Here is a 26,292-nt window from a genome sequence, read left to right as displayed (position 1 = left end):
TAGCTCCTCCCTATTATGAGCTGAGCAGCTCCTGGGGCAGCAGAGGATAGGTAGCCCTTCAGTTCCCAGAAGGGCAGGAAAGGAGGGGAAATACATTTGACCCTTGACAACATGGGTTTGAATTGCACGGGTCCACTTTTATGTGCATTTTCCCCAGTAAATGTTATAAATATATTTTCTTTTCCTTATGGTTTTCTTATAAGTTTTCTTTTCTCATCTTTCTTGTAAGAATACAGTATATAATACACACAGCACACAAAATGTGTTAATCAACTATGTTACCTATAATGTTTTCTGGTCAATAGTAGTCTATTAGTAGTTAAGTTCTGAGGGAGTCAAAGGTTATAACCAGATTTTTGACTTTGTTGTTCAAGGGTCAACTGTATAATTTGTTTCAAAATTAAAAGCTAATCATTTGGGAGGAATAAAGTTTAAGATAATAGAGCTTTCCAGTGGAGTGACCCCTCATCTCACAGACCTGCACGTTGGACCCTCCCAGGGAGGGGACTGTCATGTACAAAGAGCATTTAATTAATTTATTTATTTCTTTACACATAACTGAAGTGATGTTACAGTACATAAGTTATTTACAACTGTGCAGTAATGTGTTGCAAAATAAATTATCTAGAAGGCAGCAAAAGTACATTGTGAATGTGTATAAAACTGTACAGCGTTTACGGGTACACTTTTTATATGATTATTGGCTCTGTAGTGTTTCAAGTTATGTTCTCAGAAAGAGAAACAAAATGCCCAAGATTAAAGGAAAAAAATATACAAACCACGTGGATTTGACTCCATTAAAAACACAACCGGAGAGTCCTGGCTCTGTGTCCCTCTGTGGCAGGCAGAGGCAGGTGGCGCAGTGTCCCAGCCCCAGTAGGAGGCCCCTGGCTGTCAGCAGCTCCACGGCAACAGGGCTGCAGCCAGGACAGCACTCCCCCTGCTCTGACCTGAAGGTCAGTCTGTGAGGAGTGGATGCCGTAGTTTTATTTCCTTTAGTTGATCAGAATGGAACAAGAACTTTTAAAAAACACAATCTGTTCTGCAGCTCCTGAAATACCAGTGCAGCTGGCTGGAAAACAGACCACAAGGCTGCCGTGCCCGTCCCCGAGGTCTCCTTGTCCTCCCTTGGCAGCTGGTACAAAAGCCATTCTCCAGGGAGCAAAGTGCAGGTTTTTCCCTGGTTGTTCCTACTCGAGGGACAAGGTCTCCTTCCACTGTCTGGACTCAGCAGCAGTGCTGGGCTGACCCATGTGGCCCTTGCTTGTGTCCTGTGCAGCTGTCCTGTGTGCATCAGGCTGGCAGAAGCACAAAGTCGTCATTGACATCTACCATGGGCACGTAGAAGGAGGGCACCTCATTCACACACAGGGACTTGTGTCCAGCGGGGTCCAGCTCCTGGACCTTTAGCTGCCACTCCATCCTCTGCACAGCATTGAGGGCCGCAGCCTCATGCTGCTGCCGCATCAGGAGACATGTCTGCATGGAAAGCACAGCAGGTGAGGGAAGTGAAGGCAAAACCATGGCCCACCCCCTATGGTGCCCAAGCGAGAGGACTAAGCGCAGGCCCCCACTGCTCACTCACCCTGCTGCAATACCCACTGGGAGGAAGGGGTTGAGGGACCTGCGCCAAGCCTGGCTGCAGGATGGCCTGCCCCAGTGCAGGGCCCACAGCACCATCGCACAGACCGTATGACCACCTCCTGCCTTCTCATCCTGCCCTGTGAGTAGTCTCACCGGCCAGATGAGGAGTCTAACCTTGCTCTGTGCCCCCACCCTCCATGGGTTTCACAACAGCATCTAACAAAATTTGCAACTAACTTTTTTGTTTTAGAATTATATATGGATACTAATACTGATTTCATTTGCATTTGTAATAGAAATTATGTCTTTTAAAAATACACTTAAATTTTTTAAAAAGGTTATTTAGGATTTAAAGTGTTTAGTTTTCAGGACTATATTATTAAATAGGTAGCAAATCATATTCGTGCAAATATGGTGCAAAGTTAAAAAGTGAAATGATGTCTCACCAGATTACAGAAATGGGACAGAACCAGACAGCACACGTGGGTCTGGGAAGGGACATTCTTGCAACAAAGGGGACTCAGACCACACTGTGGATTCACAGAGTTTGGCATTACGGTGACTGTACAACAACATAATCTTATTTTCTTAGATGTTCACACAAGTAGATATTCGGGTCGGACTATCACAATGCATAATTTACTTTAAAATACTTTTTTTGTAAGTGTTGATAGTGTGGAAAATAAAAATCTTCCTTTCTCTTTCGTCTTCTGGAAATAGCCACCACGTGCCACAGTGCAGCAGCCACATTTCTTGATGGTCTTCACACTGTGTGCGCGTCAGAACCTCAGGATGGACCATCCTCATTACGCAGCTCAGACACCATCACAAGTGAGGCTACGTGTGCCTAATTTAAAATGTTTTTCAATCTTCAGATATTCCCACACTCCATTTAGTCATAGAAGTATCGATGGGTTTCCATTTTATTGGGTGGTTGCAATGAACTTTTTTTTTTTAAACATATTCCTGAGTTTTAAATGACTGACGTGAACTAAGCAGCCAAAACACTGTGAAATTTGATACTGTGTACCCTACAAAACTACCAACTGGCACCTGTCCCCAGCTGCAGGAACATGCGGGGAGGCGGGCAGTCTGTCTTCCAAACAGGATCTACTTTAATTCATGGCTCTGAAAGGAATGGTCACACAGAACGTGGCCTCACGAAGGTGTGACTGCTTTTATCTTTCCTGCACTGCCTCTACGTTCTTCACTAATTTTTGTTTCTATCCACCTTTTTTCTTAGCAAGTCCTTTTCAATACTCAGGAAATTGGACTTAACATGGCATTTTTAATGTACGAAGTCTAATTTTAATGTGGTTAAACATTATTTCTCTTTCTATAGGGAAATTTTCCCTGACTCCCTTCAAGCCTGGCTGGTAGTCGACAGAGAGCGCCGGCGTGACTCTGCACCATCGCCCTGGAGCTGGGCCTCACCTCAGCTGTACCTGCACCTGCACTCGCACTGTGACGAGATGCTGGGGCCTGAAATGTCCCATGGGCTCGCTGTTCTCTGCTCTGGGCTATCTGTCTACTCCATGTGGTACCTGTGTACACTGCTATGGCACCGTGGTCAGGGGTTGCTGAGGTAAAGAGCATGGGTACAGCTGGCATCCTGGAAACACTGTCTTACTGTCCAAGTATAATTATCACAGGATCGGGATGAAGGAGCTTTGGGGTTTCCCTGCTCATCAGCTCTGTAGCTCTCAGCGAGAAGGGCAGTAGGCACAGCCCTGCCTCATGGAGCTTCCTGGGGCTGTGCTGACTTGTGTGTAAATTCTGTTAACTGGGACACTGTTGTTGGCAAGTTTTATGCCTGGTTCTTATGAGTGACCCCCACGGGCAACTCTAGGAACTGAAGATGGGGATTTGCTTCTTACTTGCTAAGCTTTCTATCTCCCACCCATCCTCTGGCTTGCTGCACTGGTCAGCACGTCCAGAGCAGTGGTGATGAGTGTATGCTGTGACCTTTGAGGAGGGCTCAAGGTGGGGTCCCACAGAGGTCTGACCGCCAGCTGGTGACAGGAGCTGCTCCCCGCACACCTGGACAGGAGGGAAGATACTCTAAGGAGGCAACAGGGGGTGGGAAGACCCTGAAAGTATCAGCTCGGTTCAGAGTCTGAAATGGTCACCTCCAAACATGGGACCCAGCAGCAGCCTCCCCCCACCCCAGCAGACTCCTGGGGGCTCCCAGCCCAGGTCTAGTTTGGGGAGAGTACAGAGCACTCACCTTCATGCGATCGTACTTGTCATCCACATCCTGGAGCCAGGAGATGAACTGGCGGGCGTTGAACCGATCTCGCACGGACTTGTTCTCATCACCCTGGAGAAGAAATTAAATATGGGTGTTTGATGGGGGAACAAGGGAAAAAGCAAACCTGCAAGTGCTTCAAATCCTCCTTACTAAGTGAAGAATAAAAGCTGCAGCCTCATTCCTGAATCGGCACATTATAATCATGCCCAAGGACCCCTGGCCCCCTTCCTCCCCGTGGTTTTCATAATATTCCTAGGAGACCACGGGGCTGTCTGGATGCTACCTGTAGTGGAGCTGTCCGGGGGTGTGTGTGTGTGTGTGTGTGTGGGGGGTGACTTGGCACCCCCAACGAGGGCTTTCTGCATGTCTGTTACAATGCCTATGGAGCAAACAATTGGGAAGCCCTCCAACTCTGGCCTGCACTGCTTCTGGAGGCCACATGTAAGTGATGGCATCTGTTTTAACATCTTCTGTTTGTGAACACAAAGGATGTCTAGAAGGCTTGAGGTGGCTGAGGGCCAGCTTCCTGGTTTCCCTCTGTAGGAGTGCTACCTTGATGTCACCGTCCTCATATACAGCACCGTCTTTTGCCTACAATGGACTGTGGCTTACAAACAGGGATGCCTTGGGAGGGACCCGGAGACAATGGAGCAGGTAGTTTTCATACTCCTGCTGTCTGGTTCTCCCCAGATGCTGGGTGGTCAGCATGCTTAGGAGAACATGTGAAAGCCACAGGCACATGTGTCACTGACCAGCTGGTGGCTGAGCCTAGGGCCTCCCTAGGGCCTCCCTTTGACATTCAGAAGGAACGCAGATGAAATCCCTTAAAGATCAGCAGACTCCTTTGTCTTTTTTCTTTTAGACGTACAACTTTCAAACACCTAACTCTGAAGTATTCACTTGATCCCCAACTAAATGTTTTGTTTTAGTTTTTGACAAATGTTTTGCTTTCAGAAAAACTTGTTGTGACATGTAGTATGTTAGGGATACTTACAAAGATATATTCTTAAAGAGACTGTATATTAAGTGAATGAAAGTCCTTAATGCACTAATTTAATAAAAATTTTTAACTAAAACTCACCGAGCCAACGTGTTACACACAGCCACGGCCAACCTGGGGGCCAGTGGGGGCATCTGTCAGTAGGGGACTTGGCATCAAGGCCTGAACAGTGAAGGGGACAGCAGGAGAGACCCCAAGAGAACACCAGTGTTTTGGGAAAGTCCACAAGCAGGGGCATGAGGCCAAGAGGCAGAGGGCAGGCCCAGAATGACACATACTGGGCTATTTCTAAATGATTCACAGTGGCTGCTGGGGAAGAGAATAAATTTGAGGAATAAAACCCAAGACAGCTAGCCTCAGAAGGCCAGGCGTGAGTATGGCGGGCAGCAGGAAGTAGCAGAAATAGCTAGGCTCAGGATGGAGAATGGAGAACATGAGAGTGCACTCTGTAGTTTAAATCTTAGCCATGTCCATGGACCAGTCAAGAGTCAGCTGAAAACTCCTGAAGTTGGGGGTTACCAGAAGGCAGGGCCACTTAACTATACAGTCTTATACCCCAGCAGACAGACGTGGGGAGACCCATGGGGGTGGGGTACCCATGTCCAAATGTTCAGTGACAGGTCAGGTTGGGTGGGGAAAAGCAAAGGGTGTGACGACATGGGACAAATCAAACACCGGGGGCGGCAAGAGCCAGAATGACCGGCTGGAGTGGACAAGGCAATGTGGCTATGGAGGACAGAGGGCAACGCTCTGGGCTCTGCTGCCCAGACTGCACTAGACCATTGGGTAAGTTCTAACAGGGCCCTGGGGCCCATGGGCTCATGCGGGGGCCGGGGAACTACTGCTGTGCTAAGCAGTCTCAGGGTCCCATAACTCTTGGCCCTTGGCTTCAAGGCCTGTTACCAATGTCACCGTGGTGGTGCAAGGCCACCACTGTCCTCAGCAAGATAGTCTCCCATGGGGCCTTCACTGCAGAAGGCTATCTATGCAGCAGTTCTGGGTGCTGCTCATCCTACTCTATGTATGTTTTAGAGGGAAGTTTAACTCTTTAAGTGACTGAAACTGAGGCCCAGCCCAGTCCAGTAATCTGAGAGCCTGAGCTCATAAGGACCCTGGAATGTGCCTAGAAGAGTCCATGTGGCATCTCATGACATCAGAATTACATGTACTACTGTTTGGTCACCCTTGCCTCTCCTGTCCAGGGGGAAGATCTGCTCATGTGATCAGCATGGAGTCTGTGGGATATGGGTGTTTCCTATTCCTGTCTGTGAGTAGCCGAAGCTTGGAAGGCCCAGTTCTTCTTGGGAGACAAGCTAAGTGCACAGCCTTGGCTACCACTGACCTGGCTCTCCAGAGGCATGTTGTAGACCTCTGAGTCCAGCAGCATGGTGCAGGCACTGAATGGCACTGCCTGGTTCGCAATGGTCCTTGCTGCCCGGCAGTGTACCCGCAGGATCTCCTGTTCACAGGAGACGATCAATTTTTCCTGGAGGAAAGAAACCACATGAGCCAATCCTAACAGGACAAGACAGATCCTGAGCCCACACCCCTAATCTGAGATCTCTTCTTACCCGCTCAATGCTGTGCTGCAGGCGCAACTTCCCCCTCACGGCCTCCTGCTGCTTGAAAAGTTCCTTGAGGGGCTCCGCCAAGGAGGGAGGGGGTGCAATCTGCAGTCACAAACAGTGAGAGGGAGGGGTTAGTGGGGATTGAGAACTTCCACCAACAACACCGTCCAAATCTGTCCTGAAGGCACACCTCTGGTCACACGAAATGCAAGCTGCACCAGCTAATTCCCTGGAAACAGCCAGATACATGTACTCAAGAGCAGGTGAAGGAATTATGGCATGGTCCCTGGCCCCAAAAGGAACACTACAGAGCTATGAAAAAGAGTAACAAAGACTGGGTTCCAGAGACAGTGTTAAGTGTAAAAAGCAGAGTACCTACACTGCTACTCTTTGTGCCAGAAGAAATGACAAAGACGGTAGAGGAGCAAGCAGGGGACAAGGGAGAGGAGGAGGGTGCAGGGCTGTTCCCTTTATTAATATGAGGTTTCATGTCCCCCCAAATAAACCCTGACATCAAAAGGGAAGCAGGCACCAATGCGGAACACATGGCAACAGAGCCTGAGTGCCCTACTGGGGATCCCAGGGGAAGAGAGCACTCACCTGGGTCACTTTGGAAAAGATTATGAGGCAAAAGATCAGAACCACCACCCACAAGTGTCATCTTTTACCCAGTGTAGGCATTTCATGGGTGGACCAGTGCTTGTGAAACAAGACATGTACACTGAGAGTGAACAGGCCAGTAAACACATAGCAAGTAAGAAGCACCAAGTCTCTCTCAAAGAAGGAAGGTATAAGCACAGGATGCAGTCAAGATTTCAATGTAGACCAGATGGAGGAATGTGGAGTAACACCCCTGCCCTGGCCAAGTCACCCGGGGCAGTGAACACACCCTACACCTAGGATGTGGTTTCTAAATACCACTGCCACTAGAAAGGACCATGTGGTTTAATGTCAGGGCTCAGCTGGCACATGCTGTGGGGCTACAAGGTGAGAGTGTGCTCAAAAAGGCGGAGCAACTTGAAGGCCTTCCTAATGGCCAAGGCTGTAACGATCTGCACACTAAGTGATTGTGATTTATGTTGGGCTACAAGAGAATTCCAATTATTAAACACATAAAGAGAGAGGGAAACAAAAATCAGCATTAGGCCAACACCACAGGAGTAAATGCTACAGACTTAGCCTCCCATTAAGGAGACTAAAATCAGTGGGCACAAGATATTTACCAACTATGAAGGGAAAGACAGTAACTGCACAGTGGAGACACTGGGTGACTTGGGCTGCTGTTGCCAGGATGCAGCTGCTGATGCCAAGAGCAAGACATGATGCACTAAGACCTCACATCACATCAGTGCATTTTCACCAGAAATGTGTCCCTTAGTCTAGTCGTGAATGTCAGACCAAACACATAATCACTATTTCTCAAAAATGTCACGAAACCACGACTTTCAAGGAAGATGAGGGGTGGGTGACCTGGGAGGAGATGCAACATCCCGGGGCCCCGTGAAGGGTACACCTACACTCTGCTTTTGACACTGTCAGTCTAAAATTAGCTCAAAATAAGATGTCAGAACATTAAGTGGGTCTCTTCAGTGGCACGTGTTGCCCACTGGGCCCTGTTCCAACCCCTTTGCCTCAAAGGACTCAGCCCCAAGGGGCCCTGGTGTGCCTTCCTCTTCTGACTCTACCTGGGTCCCCATAGGTGTTACCAGGTGGGGAGGCACGAATACAGTGGCACATGTAGGTACAAGCCACTTGTGGATCCTCAAGGGAAAGCACCAAGCCTCTGGCTTGGTGAGAAATCCAGGAATGCTTGACTTCTGCTTGCCCTCACTGAACAGCCTGGGTGCTCACTTATGTGGTAACAGGAAGTAAAACATCTAGAAAGGCATGAATCTGGTAAAACAGAAGTATAGATGCACAGACCACTGACAAGGTGAACCCTGGGTAGTATGAGTACAGTGACCTTAACTACTTAACTTTTTGAACTTTATGTAGTGGTCATGGTGCTCTTTAATTTTGATAACTAAAATTTAAACAGCAGCCCTGACTGGTATGGCTGAGTGCTAACCTGTGAACCAGTTGCCAGTTTGATTCCCAGTCAGGGCACATGCCTGGGTTGTGGGCCAGGTCCCCAGTAGGGGACCATGGCGTGTGAGAGGCAACCACACATTGATGTTTCTCTCCCTCTCTTTCTCTCTCCCTTCCCCTTGCTCTAAAAATAAATAAATAAAATCCAAGCAACAACAAAACAACAAAAAATCTCACCATACAAATCTTGGGCCAGATTTTTCTGAATCTAGAGACCCAGATGAAGCCAGACAAAGATCTCCCCAGGCTAGACAAAGGCAGGGTTGTTTTAGTCTTGGCCCCCTAGAACAGCATGGGGTTGGGGCACCAGAAGGGAGAGTGATACTGATGATGTCCCACTGGGTTCAAAGCTAGCCTTGCTCCCTGGCAACAAATCACTGGGCTAGGCAGGGAGGGTGGCTCTGGAGGCTGCACCCCTATGCCTCAGCCATAGAACCCAACTTTCAGGCACCCCCCTTTGTTCAGAAGACACTGAGTGTCACTCCTCATTAGCTGAGCTTTCTGCTTAATAGACAGCCAGCAGATATACTGACTCCTGGAACACCAAGGTCTGAGAGCAGAATACACGCACCCAATATAACCCTCCTTTGGGACAAGAAGTTCCCTCCAAGACTGGCTGTGTGGGCTGCATGCCCAGGCCTTCCCCAGTCCCCGGGGAATTGGCTCATCCTGACCAGCATTCATTCAACAGCTGTGAATTACACCCATTCTGGGCCTAATACACAAATCAAACAGAAATTCTAGTTTTTCTTGAAGAGATTGGCATGCTTAAAGAAATAAGCGAGTCCACTGCACACTGTGTGAACAGGTGACCCCTGGGAAGCACAATGGGGTGGGGTCCTTGGGGGCTAAGGAGGACAGAGATGGGCAGAGGTCTGGCTCCACTGTAAAAGGAGCTCCTTGCCTGCTGTGCTGAGAACAGACCCCAATGACCAAGGGGAAGCAGGGCCAGCCTAAGTGAGAGTGTGCAGTAGGACAAGCAGTGATGTAGGAGGTGCTGGCCTGCAGAGCCCCATGCAATTAGATTTGCTGACTGCCCAGACATGGGCATGAAGATGATGGTGGAAGGTGGTGTGCATGGTGTGGATTAGGCGTGTCATATTTACACAGACACGGTCATCAGGATGAAGTGGATAATGAGCCACCAAGGGAAAGGGGTGGGATAAAAGGAGATGGAGGCCCTGGGAACAACGCTGAGGCAGGTGAGGGGCTAGTTGAGGATAGGCCTGCTGGGTCGAGAAGCCTGGAAGCCTAAGATGAGTGTGCTTGGAGGAAGTGGCAAAGGTGCTAGGGTCACTCAGGGCTCTGGTGTGATGAGAGCTGAGGCCTGGCCTCAGGTCAGGAACACAGAGCCACTGGAAACCAGGACAAGAGATGTGGAGCGGGATTCAAGGGTGAGGGGCTGGGGCTGGAGCCGGACAGTACATCCCCATTGAGGCCTTGGCTGTTAAAATGAGTTGAGAGGAGCTTTTTCTCCCTGGCTGCTTGAAGATCAGCTGCCATCATGAATGATAGCTAACTATCCAGACTGGGAAGTTCATCAACAACAGATGACTTCAGCAGAAACAAATGGACATTGATATCCTTCACCCTGGGAAGGCAATAGTACCTAAGACAAATTCAGGAAAAATTAGTCAAAATATACAAGACCACACCATATGTCATCTTTGTATCTGGATTCAGAACCCATTTTGGTGGTGGCAAGACAACTGTTGGCTGTGGCATGATTTATAATTCCTTGGATTATGTAAAGAAAAATGAAACCAAACATAGACCTGCAAGACATGGCCTATACGAGGACCATTAAGACTTCCAGACAACAGAAAGGAATGCAGGAACAGAAGAATGAGGAAACTCAGGAACTATAAACACCAATACTGGTATAAATGAGTCAAGGTTCTTCAGTGACTATCTGTAGTGATTGTGCAGATTTTTCATGAAAGGATTAATAAACTAAGAACTTTTTGTGGAAAAAAAGGGGGACTTGAGAGAAGACACTGAGCTACATGAAGGGGGACTGCTGCACAGCTGTGCCCAACATGGAGGTGGGAGCTTTGGTCAGCCAGCCCCAGGTGAGGCTGGGGAAACCAGGGGAAACCATGGGGAAACCAGGGACTGAGCAGCAAAGGAGGACTGCAGGGCACGGCCACAGCAGAGAAGGAACTGGTGACAGTCAAGAGGGCACGAGCACTCAGTGACCCAGCCAGGCATTGGACGGGGAGCTGACATAGGAAAAATGATGAATGACAAAGAGGAAAGTAAATGGGACTGTCAACATGAACCTCCATGTTGGAGGGTGGTCCCAAGATGGCACCGTACCCACCCCAAGCTCTTGCATCCCAATGGTTTGGCATTTGCATTCAGATCCACAGCAAACAGGGTTCTGATCCAGGCTGACTGGCACCCTTGTGGGCTGGGGTCCCACCTTGGCACTCACCACAGGGATGTGCAGCTTGCTGAGTGGTTTGCCGTCTAGGAGGTAGGAGCCTGTGTAGGTGACATACTCAGCATAGCACTGGGGCGCCTGCGGGGTGATGTAGCAGAGGATCTTCCGCTTCTCCTCGATCTTCTTCCTGATCTGCAAGTATTCAAAGTACGGGTTGGATCTGTCACTATGGTAGGGCTCAATATCATCCAGCTTTATGGCATCGACGATGGCGGCCAGTGTCTGCTGGATCACCTCCCGTGTCTGCTGCGTGGACGTGTTCATCTGCTGCTGTAGCTGCTGACTGGAGCGCTGGAAACGGCGTTTTCGTGGGTGCTGGGCCTGGGGGTCCTCCTCCTCAGAGCCCCTACCCTTCACTCTGGGGGTGGGGGCAGGAACAGGTTCCTTCTCAGAGGGAGGCGAACTCTGCTTGTTCTGGTTGGCCAACATCTGAGCCCGGTTCCTGGTCATGCGCTGGGGGATCTCCTCCACTTTGGGGGCCTTTGGGGCTTCAGCTGTGGGTCTGTGGTCTAATTCTGTAGTTTCAGGCTGGATGCTTCCTGGAGGCCCCTCATGCCCAGCACTGTCATGGGGGCCGGCCCCATTCACCACCTGTGTCTGTGCAGGGCCATCCTCAGAGGGCTCAGGTGTGCTGTGGGATGTTGCCAAGGGGTCTGGGCCCTCCGCTTCATCTCCACTACCTGGCGGACGCTGCTCTGGGGTGGTTGGCGTGAGCCCCAGGCTGGAGTTGGAGGCTTCGGGGGCCCTCCCCTCCGATATAGCCTCTGCTTCCACTGTAGCTTCCAGAATCATGTCTGGCTTTGGCCCTTCTGAGGGCTCAGGCTCAGGCTCGGCAGGGAGCCGGGTAGCTGCCTGGTCAGGAGGCAGCAGGAGCTGTTCTTCCGTAGCTGATGCAGCCACATCCCCACCATTCAGGGCCACGGGGGCCCCTGCAGGCATACTTTCTGGAAGAACAAGAGGACTTTCTTCTATGGGTTCTGTTTCAACATCGGAAACATCTTTAGTTTGCAGAGGAAGCTCTGGCAATGAGAAGGGCCCCAGGTCCAGGTCATCCTCAGAGTTGGGGAAGGCATCGGGCCAGGACACTGGCTCTACCTGGCCAAGAGCAGACAGACTGTGGCCATTTTCCAGGAAGGTATTTTCCAGAGGCCCCAGAGACTCCACCTGAGCCACAGTGGTCATACACACAGGCTCTGGGGGCACATCAGGGGGTGCTTCAGGAAGTGACTTGCAGTTACTGAAGAAGGACTCCAGCCTGGAGGAAGGGGTGAAAGGGGCTGGTTCTTCTGTGGTGGAGATGGTGGCTGGGATTGTTTCCACCGAGGCATCTTTGACTTCCTCCAGTCCTGGCTCAGGGACCGACAGAGGGTATGAGACAGAGGAGACTGCATAAGGGGGCTCTGTGGTGCCAAAGGGCCCAGGGGCAGCAGGGTGAAGGGACTCAGTAGGGCAGAAATGTTTTGGGGACTCTGGGAATCTCTGTGGAGACTTAAGCACAAGGTCTGACCCCACTGGCCAGCTGACAGGGTTTTCAGGGGCACTCCTAATCAGGCTGGAAGAGAGTGCCTGCTCCGAGGCAGTGGGATGAGCCCACTCAACTGGCTCCTCTGTGATTACTGTGCTGAAGGGGCCCTCGTCCAGGGACTCCAAGTAGCTGGGCTCGGGGGGGATGATGGCAGCAGTGGCCTGCTGGTCCTCTGTGGCATCCAGAGGAATGCCCAAGTCGGGGGGAAGGGCCCCCTCCATGGATGGAGACAAGAGCTCATCTCTGTGCGAGGTGGGGGATTTTGCTTGTAAACCAGAGAAGGCACCCTCTGGGGAGGGGGTAGTAGTGACCACAGCTGTGGGCGGGCAGTGCAGAGTGTCCACCTTGGGGGAGGAGATGCCATAGTCTGGGGAGTAATACCCCGGGGACAAGCAGGCGAACTTTTCTGGAGGACCTGGGGGTACAGGGACCTTGTCCTCCAAGTGCTGCCCTGGTGAGTCATAACTGGATGCAGTAGGGACACTCTGCTGTCTGAACAGCTTGTCCCCAATACTGAATTCTTCTTCGGGAGTCCTCCTGATATCAACAGAGACTGAACGATAAAGGTTTGTACACAGAGGCCTTGTGGGAGTCTGGCTTGGGGTCTCTGAAATCCCACTTGCTGCCACAGAAAATCTATCAAAGAAGGGGGGGGAGCAGGCACTGGCAGCCGTGCTGGAGACAGGCGGGGGATCTGTGCAGTCAAATATGAGGTCAGAATAGTCATCAGCGCTGCAGGATGGGGTCCTCGGTGTGTGCATCGCCTCCTCGTAGCTGGGGCCAGACACCACAGATGCAGGGGTGGGCACCCCAGTGGGTCGGTTCTGGTCAGGTCTGGGGGAAGCAGGCAAGACCTCTTTCATATGAGGTCCCGCCAACCAGTCTCTGGCATCCATAGCTGGTCCTGGGTGGGGCTTATTCTCAGGGGCTGGTGGGGCAGGAGCAGATTCCTTGAGCTTTTTGTCTTTAAGGACAGGATCCAGCCCCAGCGGCTTCTTTGGAGGGACATCCAGACTCTTTTTCCGCACATCCTCACCTGGCTTCATCCTCTCCTTTAGCTTAGGGTCTCCAGACCTGTGCCTCATCTTTTCCATCTGTTTCATTCTTTCTTTATGCCGTTTGTGGCGTTCCTCAATCTCCAGGTCTTTCTGGGAGAGCATTCTCTCGAAGCTGGTCATCATCAGATCACCATCTCCCAGGAGTTTCTCTCTAGGCCTGACATCTTTCTTACCCGGGTCTTTGGACAGCGGTAACTTATCGTTTCCATTGCTGATCTTTACAGAGTCGCCTTTTTCTTTCTCTAGATTTTCCTTGAATTTCTCCTTCAGTTTGGTCTCAGTGAGTTTCAGGCTTTCATCCTTGGACTTATCTTTAAAGGAACTTGGAGGACTGTCCTTGTCTTTGGCTGCAGGCTTGTGTTCATCCTTGTGATGTCTCAGGAGCCCATCCCCATGCTTGTCCCTGTGTCTCTCCTTCTCATCTCTCCACTTCTCCCGGTGCTTCTCTCGTCTCTTTCTCTCTTTTAGGATGTTGATGACACTAGATCCATAAGGCTTTAGTTCTTTTTCTATTTTCTTGAAAGGCTCTCTTTCGGAATCATTTTTATCCTTCTTTTCGGCAGAAAACAATTCAGTGGTTTTATCTAATTCATCTTCTATATCAGTTTTCATACTGTAAGAAATACCATAAGCATCAGCATCCAAGAAATCCTTTTCATACTGGCTAGAGTCCTTCCTGCTGCCAATGTCCTTGTAGTCATCACTCTTTTCTTTTTTCTCAGACTTTTCTTTCTTGACTCGCTCTCGATCATGGCTTTTTTTGGATGAGGATGAAGAGTGTCTATGCCTTTCCTTCTCCTTCAGCTTCTCCTGTGGGCAGTTCTCCTTGACTCTCTCCTCTGGAGGCTCTGTGAAAGACACCTCCAGGAGGGTACTCAGGCCTGGGTCCTGCCCTCGGTCCGTGAAACTGTCAGAGGACACCTCACTGATCTTGTCATTGGAGTCTTCTCTGTACTCGTGCAGAGCTTCTTCCTCCAACTTTTCCAGAAGGCTCTTCTCTACCTCAGCACTTTTTGACACCTTCCTCTCTCTGCAGTGCTCCTTGTCTGGTCTCTCCCTATGCCTGCTCTTGGCCTTGTCTTCAGCAGAGGGCTTCTTCTCCACCTTCTCAGGGGGCTTCTGTTTGTTTTTCTTTTCCTGAGTAGAATCAACTGAAGTTCGGTCTTTCCTATCCTTACATTTTTCTGTAGATTCTTTATCCTTCTTCTCTTTGTGCTTTTCAAAGACCTTTTCTTTCTTGTCTTTCCCCCCTTCCGTGGCTCCTTTTTCCTTTTTCTTTTCTTTGAGTTCTTTCTCTTTCTGCTTCTCCAAGTGCTGCCTGTCAGCAGAGTGCTTCCGGTGTCTGTCTGAGGGGTATGGCTCCCTCCCGTCATCTTTTTCCTGGAGGCTGTCTGCCCTCTGCACTTCACTGGCCTCTCCAATTTTGAATCCGCTTGCTGTATAATCTTTTTCATCTTCACTTTCATCTGTGAATATATCTGCAATATACCAGCTTTTCTCTTTACTCCTTTTTTCATCTTTTTTTTCAGAGAAGTCTTCTGAGATAATTCCAGGGAAACCCTTCTCCTTTTTTTCTTTAATTTGGTCAAGAGATGTTTTTCTCTCCTTCTCTTTGCTATGCATATCTTTATATTTTTCTTTAGTATCTTTCTTCTCTTTAAAACATTTATCAAATTCTTTGTCCTTCTGACATTTTTCAAGGATAGATTTTTCATTTTTATCTTTGTCACTGGACTTATCTTTGTATTTTTCTAATTTTATTTTTTCCTTCTTTTCCTTCTCAAGGCCATCTTTCTTTTCCTTCTCTCTCACTGGATGATGCCTTTCCCAAGGCTCCAGACTCTTCGCAAAGTCACAGTCAGACCTGTCCTTGAATAGGCCTTCACAGCCATACTCCTTCAGGTCCTCCCTGTATGCCTCCTCGGCCTTCACTCTGCCATCTTTCCGCTCCTTGGCACTCTCCAGAGTGTCCTTCCTGTCCCTGCTAATGTCGCTCAGATCCCTGTCCTTTCTGTCTCGGCCACCTTCAGCAGATTCTCTCCTCTTTTTGTCCTTTTCTGAAAGATAGCTGGGTATACTTTTATGCTTTTCAATTTGGTCTTTTCTCTTCTCAGAGTTTTTATCCAGATAGTCCCTGTCTTTCTTTCTAAAGAAAGCATCTTTGTCACCTCGTTTTTCACTGTAATCTCGTTTCTCCCGGCTTTTGTTTTCCCGCTTCTTTTCTTTACTGTCCTCTTTCACTGTTTCCAAGATCAGTCTGGCCACAGAATCATTTTTAATGTCTCTATAGTCTGTCACTGGAGAATCCCAACTATCCTCCCCTTTGAAATCAAAGGATGAATCAGACAAGTCAGAAAACCATCGATCTTGCTGATCGTCAGAAAGGCTAAATTTGGTGTCTTCATTCTCCAGAAACTGACTTTTGTTACAATATTCATCAAAAGCAGAATCTTCCCTGTACGTTTTTTCTTTTTTGGGTTTTTCTTTATCTTCTTTGAAGGTCTTTTCCTTCTCTTTTGAAATTTTGTCTTCTTTAAAATCATTCTTTTTCTCTAATTTTGAGGGCCTGTCCTTGGACTTTTTCTTTCTTTCTTCTTTGTATAGTCTCAGTTTTTCCTCTTTTGGAGACTTTTCCTTCACTAATTTCTCCTTTTCTGCTTTATTTGAACGGTCCTTCTCTTCTCTGAAAGACCGGCTTATGTCTTTATTTGTGTCTTTGATTCTCTTGAGTGACTTTTCATCTTTGGAGACTTTTATTAAGTCATCTTTAAAGAGCCATTCTTTCTCTTCCGATTTCATTTTGCTAAGTTTCTCTTCTTTCTTAAAGTGGTCTCTATCGTGCTTTAATACTTTTAACTTGTTTTCAGTGGAAATGTCATTGTCTAAAAGTATAGCTTTATCTGACCTTTGTTTGGAGTCCTCATATTCGTAAGTGAAACTTTTCAATTTGAGTTCTTGACTGACTGAACACAGCCCTTTCTCCTTGTTTTTGTGTTTATGTTTTGTTTTGTGTTTCTTGACCACTTTCCCCTCCTTGTCCAGCTTGGGAATGGCGCCATCCACACTGGGGTGGAAGGAGCTCTTCTTTTCTGACAGAGTGCTCTGTAGGCTGCCCCGCTTCCTATGCTCCTGCCTCTTCCTTACTGGCTTCAGTGATTCCACACTGGAGCCCTCAGAGGAGCAGTCAGACTCACTGGTCAGTCTCGTTCTTGTGGAGTCTGATAAGGAGCTGACCTCTGACCAGGCAGGAGAAGAAATGGTTTTCCAATTGTCTGTCCGCCAGTGCTTGGCATGCTGGTCTGTGTGGCTGGGGTTATGCTTCTGGGTGGCAGAGCTCCCATGAGATGAAGTGGAGGAGGCAGACAGGGAGCTGAACAGGGAGGGGTCCTTCAGCACCAGCGGGGACTCCTTGAGGCAGCCAGAGCTCCCTACTGAGTCCCCGTCGTCCTCTCCACTCTCTGAGGACTCACTCTCTGACTCAGAGGAACAGAATTTGTCACTCCTTTTCCCAAACCGCACTTCTTTGCCTTTTGTTTCTTTCTTTCGCTTCTTTTTCACTTTATTTTTTTCCTTTTGTTGCTTGGAATTAGAAGGCTCCCGTGTTTTATTACTGGGCAATATTGCGTGTGCTGAGAGTCTCAGCTTCTCTCCTGTACCCACAGTGACACTAATGTCCTCCTCATCTGAGGTGTCCGACAAAATGCGATGAGCCACTTTCTTTGGTGCAATCGTGTTATTTTTAGTGTAACTTTTCACTTCCATTTTGGGTATAGAAATAAAACTATTTGATTTAGTCTCTTTTCTGTACTCCTTTTTCAGTAAGTGTTTGTCATCCACTGGAGGGACTCTGTCCTGCTCATCATCCTCATCAAATTCATACTCATCCTTGACAGGGGTCACAGTTTTCTGTGGCTCTGGATTCTTAGCCTTATGCTTTAGGCCTTTTTCAAACTCAGAGTCCGTGTTATTTCCATCAACTGAACTAGAAGGTGCAAATGACGGGGCGTCTTCCTCCTCTGAGCTCTCTGTTGGAAATAAGGAAAAAGATGTCAGAGGCGGGTTCAAAATACCTGCAGACATGGACAGGGGAAAGCTGTCTACAGAAGTGACCTGGAGAAAGACCTCGACAAGCACTTGGTCACCCCTAGCTTGGGATAGGAAGCCCCCCAGAGAAGCACTTCACTTGAGTGAACTCTGAGGCCAACCACAGGCCAAAGGAAACCAAAGGGAGATTGTGCAAAGACAGGGTGGCACATTAGAATAAGCTTGCAGGCTTTTTGGTACTGAAACACCAGGTCCTCAGTGTCCAGAAGTCCCTGTATGTGCCAGGTGCCTAGGAGGCTGAGACATAGTGTGTTGATATGCAGATGAAAGCCAACATTGTCACTGACATCACAGTAGTACTGTGCGGCCTGTACCCCATAGTATCACACACCCTGCTCCCCACCACACCCTGCACATGGCCTGTTGCCCAGCCACTGACCAGTCGAGCTCTCTTCACTGGACGTGTAGGTGCCCTTGCCCAACAGGAGGTTCACCATGGTCGGGGAGTTGGCCACCTTCAGTGGTGTCTCGCCCTTTCGGTTGCTCTGCTGAGGATTCCCTCCATACCGCAGCAGTAGCTTCACCACCTGTTAAGACAGCAGCAAATGTGTGAGGGTGTGTTCTGAGAAATGCTGACTGTGCTATAGTGCCTGTATAAAACTGTACTTTGTTCAGAGAATCTTGAGCTTAACCACAGAATAGCCCCCAGGCTGAGGGCCAGAACTTGTGTGCACAGCACTTTCTGGTAAGGTCTCTAGACCATGCCTCTTCCACAAGCAGGACCCTGACGGAGTCCTGGCACCCCTTCCAGGCTCTCTTCTGGTTGGGAGAACAGTCCCAACTTCCACAGATGACCTCTTCCCTCGTGAATAGTTGATCGCTTTCCCAGAATCATCTCACATAGGCTGTACCCTTCTGCCAATAATGAGCTCACCATTCAGCAGGGATCAGTGGTCATGGAAAAGGTTCTGGCAGTTTAGGGTGTAGAATTTTATTGGAGAGGGATTCTACACAATAGAGGAAACAAAGACCAAGCTTCAAGCAGGTTTATGTTTTCATTTATTTCTGAAAATAAGATTATCTCTTAATTGTTTATTTTACATGGGTATGGATGGTCATGTGAATGACAGAAACACTCAAAGTGACATTTCAACAGCTCTGCTCAACTGTTTACAATCAGCATCCTGTACTTCTTTGCCCAGGACAGCTGATTCACCGGACTCAAGCAGCACAAACATTAAATTCAATTTCAACATTTGTCCAGAGAGCATGGCGTAAGAATCTTTAACAACAACTGATATAAACTCTTGTTATTCACGTACTCTATTTTCATTCAGTAGTTACATTAGACTACTGCTTCATTAGACAAGCTCCTATTGCTGCTCTAACAAATCACCACCACCTTCGTCTTACAATATCCTGCAGCTCAGAAGTTCAAGATCAGCCCTACTGACCCTGCTGGTATGTGGCATTGGCTCCTTCCTTTCCATGCATGTAAGGTTCCTTGCAGTGGCAGGGGGTAAGAGGACAGACTCTGGTTCCCTGGTCCTTGCTGTCTGTCAGCTGAGGGCCATGCCAGCTGCTGGAGGCCACTGTATTCCTTGGCCATGGCCCTTGCCTCTAAAGCCAGCAGCACAGATCAGGTCTCCCTCATGTCCTCCCTTCTGCCTCTACTTGCAATTCTGACCCAGCTGTAAAGGGTCTCTGTTGTCAGGACCCTTGAAGGGGGTCACTGAGTGGGCCCAGATAATCCAGGACCATCTTCCATCTCATGTTTATTCACTTCCTCCCACCTGCAGTCCCCTTTCCATGTGAGGTCACATGTCACAGGTTCCAGGATCAGGATGGACATATCTTTGAAGGGCCATTATTCCACAAAGACCACATTTCCACAGTCTTTGGTATTTTCCATAACAGAAAGTTTTAAAACAATTGCAAAAGTACAGAGATTCAAACGATGACCCCCTTCTTCCCTACTTCATCACCTACCAGCTCACAGCCAGACTCATGTCACCCATACCTGCCCACTCCTCCAGGTATTTTTTTTTTTTAGCAAATCACAAACATTTCATTAATTTTTTCACTATTATTTCTCTAAAAGGGTTCTTAAAAAACAAAAAAATACAATGCCATTATCTTACCTAAAAAGTTAACTGGAATTCCTAACACCAAATATATAATCAGTATTCAGATTTCTCCAGTTGTCTCAAAATCTTTTAATGCAGAACATCCTCCCCTGCAGTGATTTGTCAAATTATGCTAATAATACTCTTGATGCTTACTGGTTCCCTGGTATCTGCTAAAATACCAGGCAGAGTGGCCATGAGGAGCACTGTGAATTTAAACAGTCATGGTATGTTCTGGTCTATTGATGTCATCATCCTTACCATGCTCAACTGTGCCTTCTTTGGCCAGGGGCCTCTTCAAGGTGACTCTGGTAATGACTGTAGCAAGAATGCCTCATCTTTGTGACTGCCCTGCTTTCTGGCAGCTCAAGATGCACCAGGCACATCATGTACACCTCCTGCTTCAAACCTGGAGGCAGTCATTTCCCCAAGGAGGCCGAGTCCTCTCAGGGGAAACAATGCACTAGGGTACTCACTGCTGTTGGACTGGCTACAGCTCTCAGCATCACATCAGTCAAGGCCTTCCTAGTCTACCATAGGACCAGGACCACAGGAACAAAGATAGGGTCCAGTAGCAGTCACAAAGGCCCCATGGGTATATGATCATTCGCCTACTAAAATCCAACTACACCTGCATGGCTAAAACAGGGCCCTTTCACACACTGCAGACGGTACTGGTTGTCAGAAGTCCAAGAAGCCATCTAGGTGTTGACTGATCAGGAGAAAGCTGGGCTGGTCAGAGAGGACAGCTCTGGTAAGGGGCAAAGATTCACTTCTCCGTCACCCAGCAAATATGAAGGGCAACAAGGACTGAGACCGGAGTGACGAATGACATGGAAGTCAGATAGGAGACCCACCTTATAGTGCCCATTGTTGGCAGCATCATGTAGAGGTGTGTCGTCATCCAGGCCCTTGGTGTTCACCTCTGCACCTGCAGCTAACAGCTGCTTGGCAACGTCATAGTAGCCCCGGTTACACGCCTCATGCAGTGCTGTCCAGCCTGGAAACAGACACTTAGGACATATGTTATTTAATCTTCAGGAATGCCACTCCTGTCTCAAGGCAACAATCCAAGGATGCTGATGACAGGACAAAGCCCTGGAGGGTGTTGTTCTGAACTGAAAGGCTAGAGGTCTAGGGAAGGCCTGAATGTACTTTACCGTGGTGCCTCCCTTGCTCAGGGAGATCTGGCTGGTTAACCCTACAGATTAACCACCTGCAGAATTAATCCTGAGCAAAAGGGTGGAGCACTGGTGAACACAGCATCATGAGAGGCAGCCTCAGCCTGGCTCATTCATCAACACATGGGGAGGAAAAAACTCCTATTTTGGAACACTGATGAAGCCACACAGGGAGAATTCGTGGCGGTAGCCCAGAGCCTCAATCGGCTGGCTACCAGGTAGAGTGGCCATGCACATGAATGTGCAAACAGGGCCTGCTCCCTTGGACAGAAACTCTGGTGCTGTCAAGAAAATCTTGATTTAGTACTACAACAACAACAGCAAAGAAATTTTGAATGAAGGCAGGTTGCAATAATGTATTAGAAAATGTGCTAACGAGATAACAGAGCAGTGGGATCTAGAAATAAAGTCATGCGTTATAGAAAAATGTCATGTGTTACGATAGAGAAGAAATCAAATCTGAAAATTAAGGAAGTATTTCAATGATCCAACTAAAACAACACAAGCTCCTTTCTTTTTATGTATGTATATTAGAATTTTTATTGGAATATTATATGCATATACCACAAATTATTTATACACAAACTTACTGATGGACTCTTTTGTTTTCAATTTCTTGCTATTAAGAATAAAACTGTTAAGGATATTCTTGAAAAAAATTTTGATTTAGGAAAACTGCTTTTTTAAAAAAAAGGTGCTAAATTAGGTTTTGGTCAGATAACTTATCAACTAGGGCAACAGGAAAAAAATCAAGTTTTCTGTATGAAGACTGCTTTGCTAATCTTATGTTCTCATTCACCTTCAACAACCAACTCAAATCTGTTGACGATGCACCAGGGCATAATGGAAGTATTTTATGCAAAAAAGGAATAAGTGAACTGTAATCACAGGGCCCTACATCAGCATGTGTCAGGTCAGGGAAGCACATCCATTTGTCTTATATTAAAAGGAGAGTCTTGGGGTGACATTTCTTTCATGGGACATGGGAAGGTGTCCCTGGACAACATAACTTCTTCCTAAATATGCCAAAGACATTCTCCTACCCCAAGGAGCCAGAAAGAACGAATCCTCTAGTACAGAATTGGGATTTATATACTACAGCAGAGTAAATAGCTAAAAATTCAATTGTCTTACAAATAATAAAAAATAAAGTTATTTTATTTTTAAATACCTTCCAAGAAACACCAATTCCTCCACCTCAGAAATGGCAAATTATATTGGTGTTAAGAGTATAGGTCTGCCCCATGCACCTACAACACACTCACAGAACCACATGGGCCCAGGGACTGGCTCTTGCTCCTGTCATGCTGATCCCAGGTGCGAGGCAACTACTGCCAGGATGATGACACTTGGCCAGAGGTCTCCACACCTCTGGGGAGGCCAGCCTCACATCTTCCTGTGATGTGAGGCTGAACTTGCTGCAGGCACCCCCTGCCCTGCCATCTCCTAGGTGCTATGAGTGCTCACCTGCAAAGTCCTTAACGTTGACATCTGCTCCCTCACTGATGAGCTCCTTGATGCGTCGGGCATCTCCTCGGATGGCAGCTCGATGTAGGCGGGTCTCTCCCCGCTCATTTCTCTTATTCACTTTATCTTTGGTTTTTGAGGCAGAGTTAGGCGTCCCCTTCTGACACACTGTTGACTGGGAGGGATGCTTTGGTGTTGTATCTACTGCAGGCCAAGGAAATGACAGGCAGAGCATTACTAAGGGTAGAGCCAGTGAGGCTGAGGCTGGGCCTGGGGGTGTGCCTGCTTTGTAGAAACCTCCAAGGCCTGGGCTGTTTTTGCGAGGGAAAGCAGATGCCTTTGCATAGGTACCCATCTCCATGTAGAGACTCTCCAGTCCCAGAAAACACCCACCACCCACCACCCAGGGACTCACCTGGGCTGTTTGCAGACTCTTCAGCTGTCATCTGCATGAGGAGAGCCACCTGCTGGCGCTCAGAGAGGGGATAGCCGGCTCGGATTCCAGAGAGCCCCATGCCAAACAGCAGCCCGGCCTTCCGGGTGACAGGCTCCTTCTTAATCCTCTTCCGCTCAGGACCCTGCTTCTCTGTGAGGTGGTGGAGGAGAGGGGGGAGATTTCATGCCATGGAGTCCTCAGAACCCAGAGTCTTAGCTGGCATCTCAGAGCCCCTGCCTCCCATCTCACAGAAGGGAAAGAACAGAGTTGGCAGCCCTCCTGCTGCCCATCATCACCTCTTCCAGCAGTAAACGTGAGACACAATTCCAACACCTTGTTATCAGCCAATGAAGCCTGCTAAGCTGTGGCCCCCACCAACCATTTACTCCGCTCCAGGTGCCTCCCCAAACCACCCATTATGTGCAAGGCGGTGGTACAGCTGATCACCAATGTCCTGGCTCACACAGGACAGGTCTCCATCTATTAAATACATGTTTCTGTAATTCAAGTCTTCCTTCCCGTCCCGCCTCCAAACAGTACAGACATAAAATGGCAAACATAGTTTAGAAATACATAAACAGATCAAGGCCGACTTGCAGTACTGTACCTTTCTTCTTGCTTCTAGGCACCTCCATTTCATGCCATGGCGCTTCGAGGAGCGAACCCGCCTTGAACCACGACATGGACTGAGCTGGAGGCATCTAAAGGCATCAACACAGAGCACTAACAAGACACGATGGAACAGCGCGGCCATCCCGTCTCAGCCTCCTCATAACAAGCAAATCCTCCACCTATCTCACCCATTATAAAATACCCTGTCAACCTTGAACAGATTGCATGTGCTGTTTCTTTTAAAAGAGGCAGGGGTTGCGGGGGGAAAAGACACTCCCAATTCCAGGAGCCAAAAGTTTGCCTTCTTCCTTCACCTTGCACTCCTACTGAAGGGAGATTTGGGGTCCATCAAGAACCTCAGAACCCACCCCTCCCCCCACAGCCTATGCTCTTGGGGTGGAGACCCTATTCAGAGCCAAGAAACTGCAGTGTTCTAGGTCATAGGGTGCAAAGCTGCAGGCAGAAGGAGAGACGTTGGCCTCTGAAACTCTCCTAGAGGGGTGTTTCCCTTGATTCCCACTCAGCATATCCAAGGAGCCCCTCTCGAGGTCACTCAGTTGGCCCCCTGGCCAGGGCTTGACCCTAAAGAAGTGGTGACATCTATCTGTGAAACAATGACTAAACAGATCACATGTCCACCCTGTCCACTCCCTCCCAGAACAATATCCATTTTACAATTCACCACCTTAGGCCTCACAAACATGTCCATCATTTTTTAATTTCCTTAAGGAGGATTTTCCATACACTGTTTTTTAAAACTACTTTAAATTGTCTTTTTAGAAACTAAGTTGGCTTGGTGAGAATGCTGATTCATGCATTGAGCTGAACACTAAGGCGCCACAGGTAACCATCCCCAGCAACAGTCTTGAAGGATTTCATAAGCAAAAGTCTGAGAAAGGAAGTAAATTCCAGGAAAAAATGTTCTTTGATGAACTCTGGCTTATGCGCCCCCCATGCTACCTACACCTTCTTTCCAAGCAGCAGGGCCTCGTGGTACATTCCAGTAGCAAAGGCCTTCGAGGAAGCCTCTGCACAGGATGACAAACTAGTTCTGACTCAGTAACTGCACTAAATTCCAAGAAGCTATACCCCACTTTTAAAGTGACTGGATGTCATAATATACAAATTGGGCATTTGGTTTAAATGCTCTTACACAGCTGAGTGCTTCAATCTCTGCACACACCCCACACTCGGCTTGCCTTCTCTACATTTTCCCATTTGGCTATTTGCTGCTCGTCTATGTGACATATTCCAGTAATAAAGATAATGGAGCTTCCCATTGCCAAGGTACAAATAACAATGGAAAAAAGACCAGTGGGTAGGCTGCACCCACCTCCATGGCAGTTCTCCACAGGCACAAACCAACCAGCACCCCTCCACGGACAGGGCGGTGATGCTCCACCACTGAGGAGGTGTTTCCAGCACAGGGTTCTCAGTGTTCACTGTAGTCCCCTTGCAGGAATGCAGAAGGCACATGCATGCGTCTGACACTCTGCCCAATCTCCCAGGAGGCACTGCTTCGTCTCAAACATTTTGCTTCCAGCCTGTTAGGGTCTCTTGTTCACCATGCCCCAACTAAGCACACACAGTTCAAGAGTGCCACTGCTTCCCCCTTACCTAGGGTCATGAAGACAGGAAGCTCACTGGGATGAAAGCAAAACCTGAGAAAAGCAGTGTAGAGAACTCCTGGTTGTGGGTGACATTTGGTAAAAGCACTGCTTCTCTCCTATGTGCAGACGCTGGGGGTGCTGGGTGGACCCAGAGTATGTTACGAGGAGGGTCTGAGTGGCATGTCTTCAGGGTAGATGTGACGACTTTAAGATGCCACAGGAATCAAGCAGAAGGTAGCAAATCCACTGTATTCAAGAGCCAAAGCAGGCAGTGGACTCATTAGGGATCACAGAAGTGGGAGAGAGACCTTCAGAAGTTCACCCTACATTTCCTGAAAATGGAGGCTGAACAGTTGTGGCTTTTTACCTGGAGGGCTTTCTGCAGCAACAGAATTTGTCCCAAGCTGCAGAGCAAGACCAAATGGCACCTGGCCTATAGTCTCAGAAAGGGACAAAAGTCAGAGATGGGGTATGGAGACAGCACTGTGTGTGGGATGCTCACGGCTCCTCCCCAGCACCACACCCCCACACCTCTCTCTCTGCTTCTGCTGTCACTGAGCTTCAGCAAAGACAGGATCATGTCTTCCCTCTCTCCCATGGCCCTGAGCTGGAAGCAGCTCTCAATGATGCTGAAAGGGTTCAGACACTCTCTCCACACGTGGGAAGAGAGCAGCCTTCTTGCATGGACTTCCCTGGGCTTAAATAGTATATATTTCTGTTTCCTAACACAGGGAAAACCCCCAAATGTAATCAGATCTAAGATGCCAATTTCTCAATGGTGAAATGTTTTCTGCAAGCTCCCAAAGCTACCAGTATCTAGAGAAGTCTGAGTCTGACCAGGCTGTGAGTTTCAGGATGGAGGGACTGCCTGTGGAAGCTCTGACTGCAGAGTGAGCCTCTCCATGCTGATCCAGCCTAAATGAAGCCTCAAAGAGGCCATGGAGCTGAGGGTCAACGTGCAGACAGTGTTGTTACATGCTATAGAAGCAGTCCCACTGCTCTCCTTACAGACCTCTTGGCCCACTGTGTCCTGTTGGCAAGGGCCAACCCAGAGGTTAGTCCAGGTGAGACCAACCCCTTAGAGGTGGGGGGGCTGTAAAATCTGCCTCTTATCCCAAATGGGCAACATGCCATCATTGGCTAGTGCAATGCTGGATACAGGGCAAGAGGAGGAATACTTGGGGTAACTGGCAACCTCTTCTGACATTCTGCTAGTTTTTTGTTTGTAACATCGAACAAGAAACAAAGTAGAACTTACATGAATTCCAAATGGCATATGACAAGTTGCAGAGTGGA

The 26,292-nt window shown here is 48.3% G+C and overlaps 1 protein-coding gene across 7 annotated transcripts in view; it reads right to left on the bottom strand.

Moving 5' to 3' along the window:
- Window positions 1-515: 515 nt before the first annotated feature.
- ANKRD11 (ankyrin repeat domain 11) overlaps window positions 516-26,292 on the bottom strand; it is a 245,473-nt gene continuing 219,696 nt past the window's right edge. For 3 of the 7 annotated variants that reach the window (XM_037040151.1, XM_037040150.1, XM_037040152.1), the window contains 10 exons: window positions 22,754-22,924; window positions 22,339-22,542; window positions 20,548-20,690; window positions 18,004-18,151; window positions 10,929-17,545; window positions 6,407-6,505; window positions 6,178-6,321; window positions 3,812-3,904; window positions 3,462-3,624; window positions 1,357-1,479 (listed from right to left, as the gene is read on the bottom strand). In XM_037040151.1, coding sequence (XP_036896046.1) covers window positions 1,451-1,479; window positions 3,462-3,624; window positions 3,812-3,904; window positions 6,178-6,321; window positions 6,407-6,505; window positions 10,929-17,545; window positions 18,004-18,151; window positions 20,548-20,690; window positions 22,339-22,542; window positions 22,754-22,924 — 7,811 coding nt within the window. In that variant the 3' untranslated portion in view covers window positions 1,357-1,450. Of the gene's footprint in view, window positions 1,480-3,461; window positions 3,625-3,811; window positions 3,905-6,177; window positions 6,322-6,406; window positions 6,506-10,928; window positions 17,546-18,003; window positions 18,152-20,547; window positions 20,704-22,338; window positions 22,543-22,753; window positions 22,925-23,381; window positions 23,476-26,292 lie in introns of those variants that run through there. The other 4 variants (XM_037040155.1, XM_037040156.1, XM_037040153.1 and 1 more) reach the window with 4 other exon arrangements.

This window comes from Sturnira hondurensis, unplaced genomic scaffold, assembly GCF_014824575.4.
Source record: "Sturnira hondurensis isolate 20B ecotype Veracruz unplaced genomic scaffold, ASM1482457v3 Scaffold0002597, whole genome shotgun sequence".
NCBI lineage: Eukaryota > Metazoa > Chordata > Mammalia > Chiroptera > Phyllostomidae > Sturnira > Sturnira hondurensis.
This window is presented reverse-complemented; position numbering and strand designations above follow the sequence as displayed.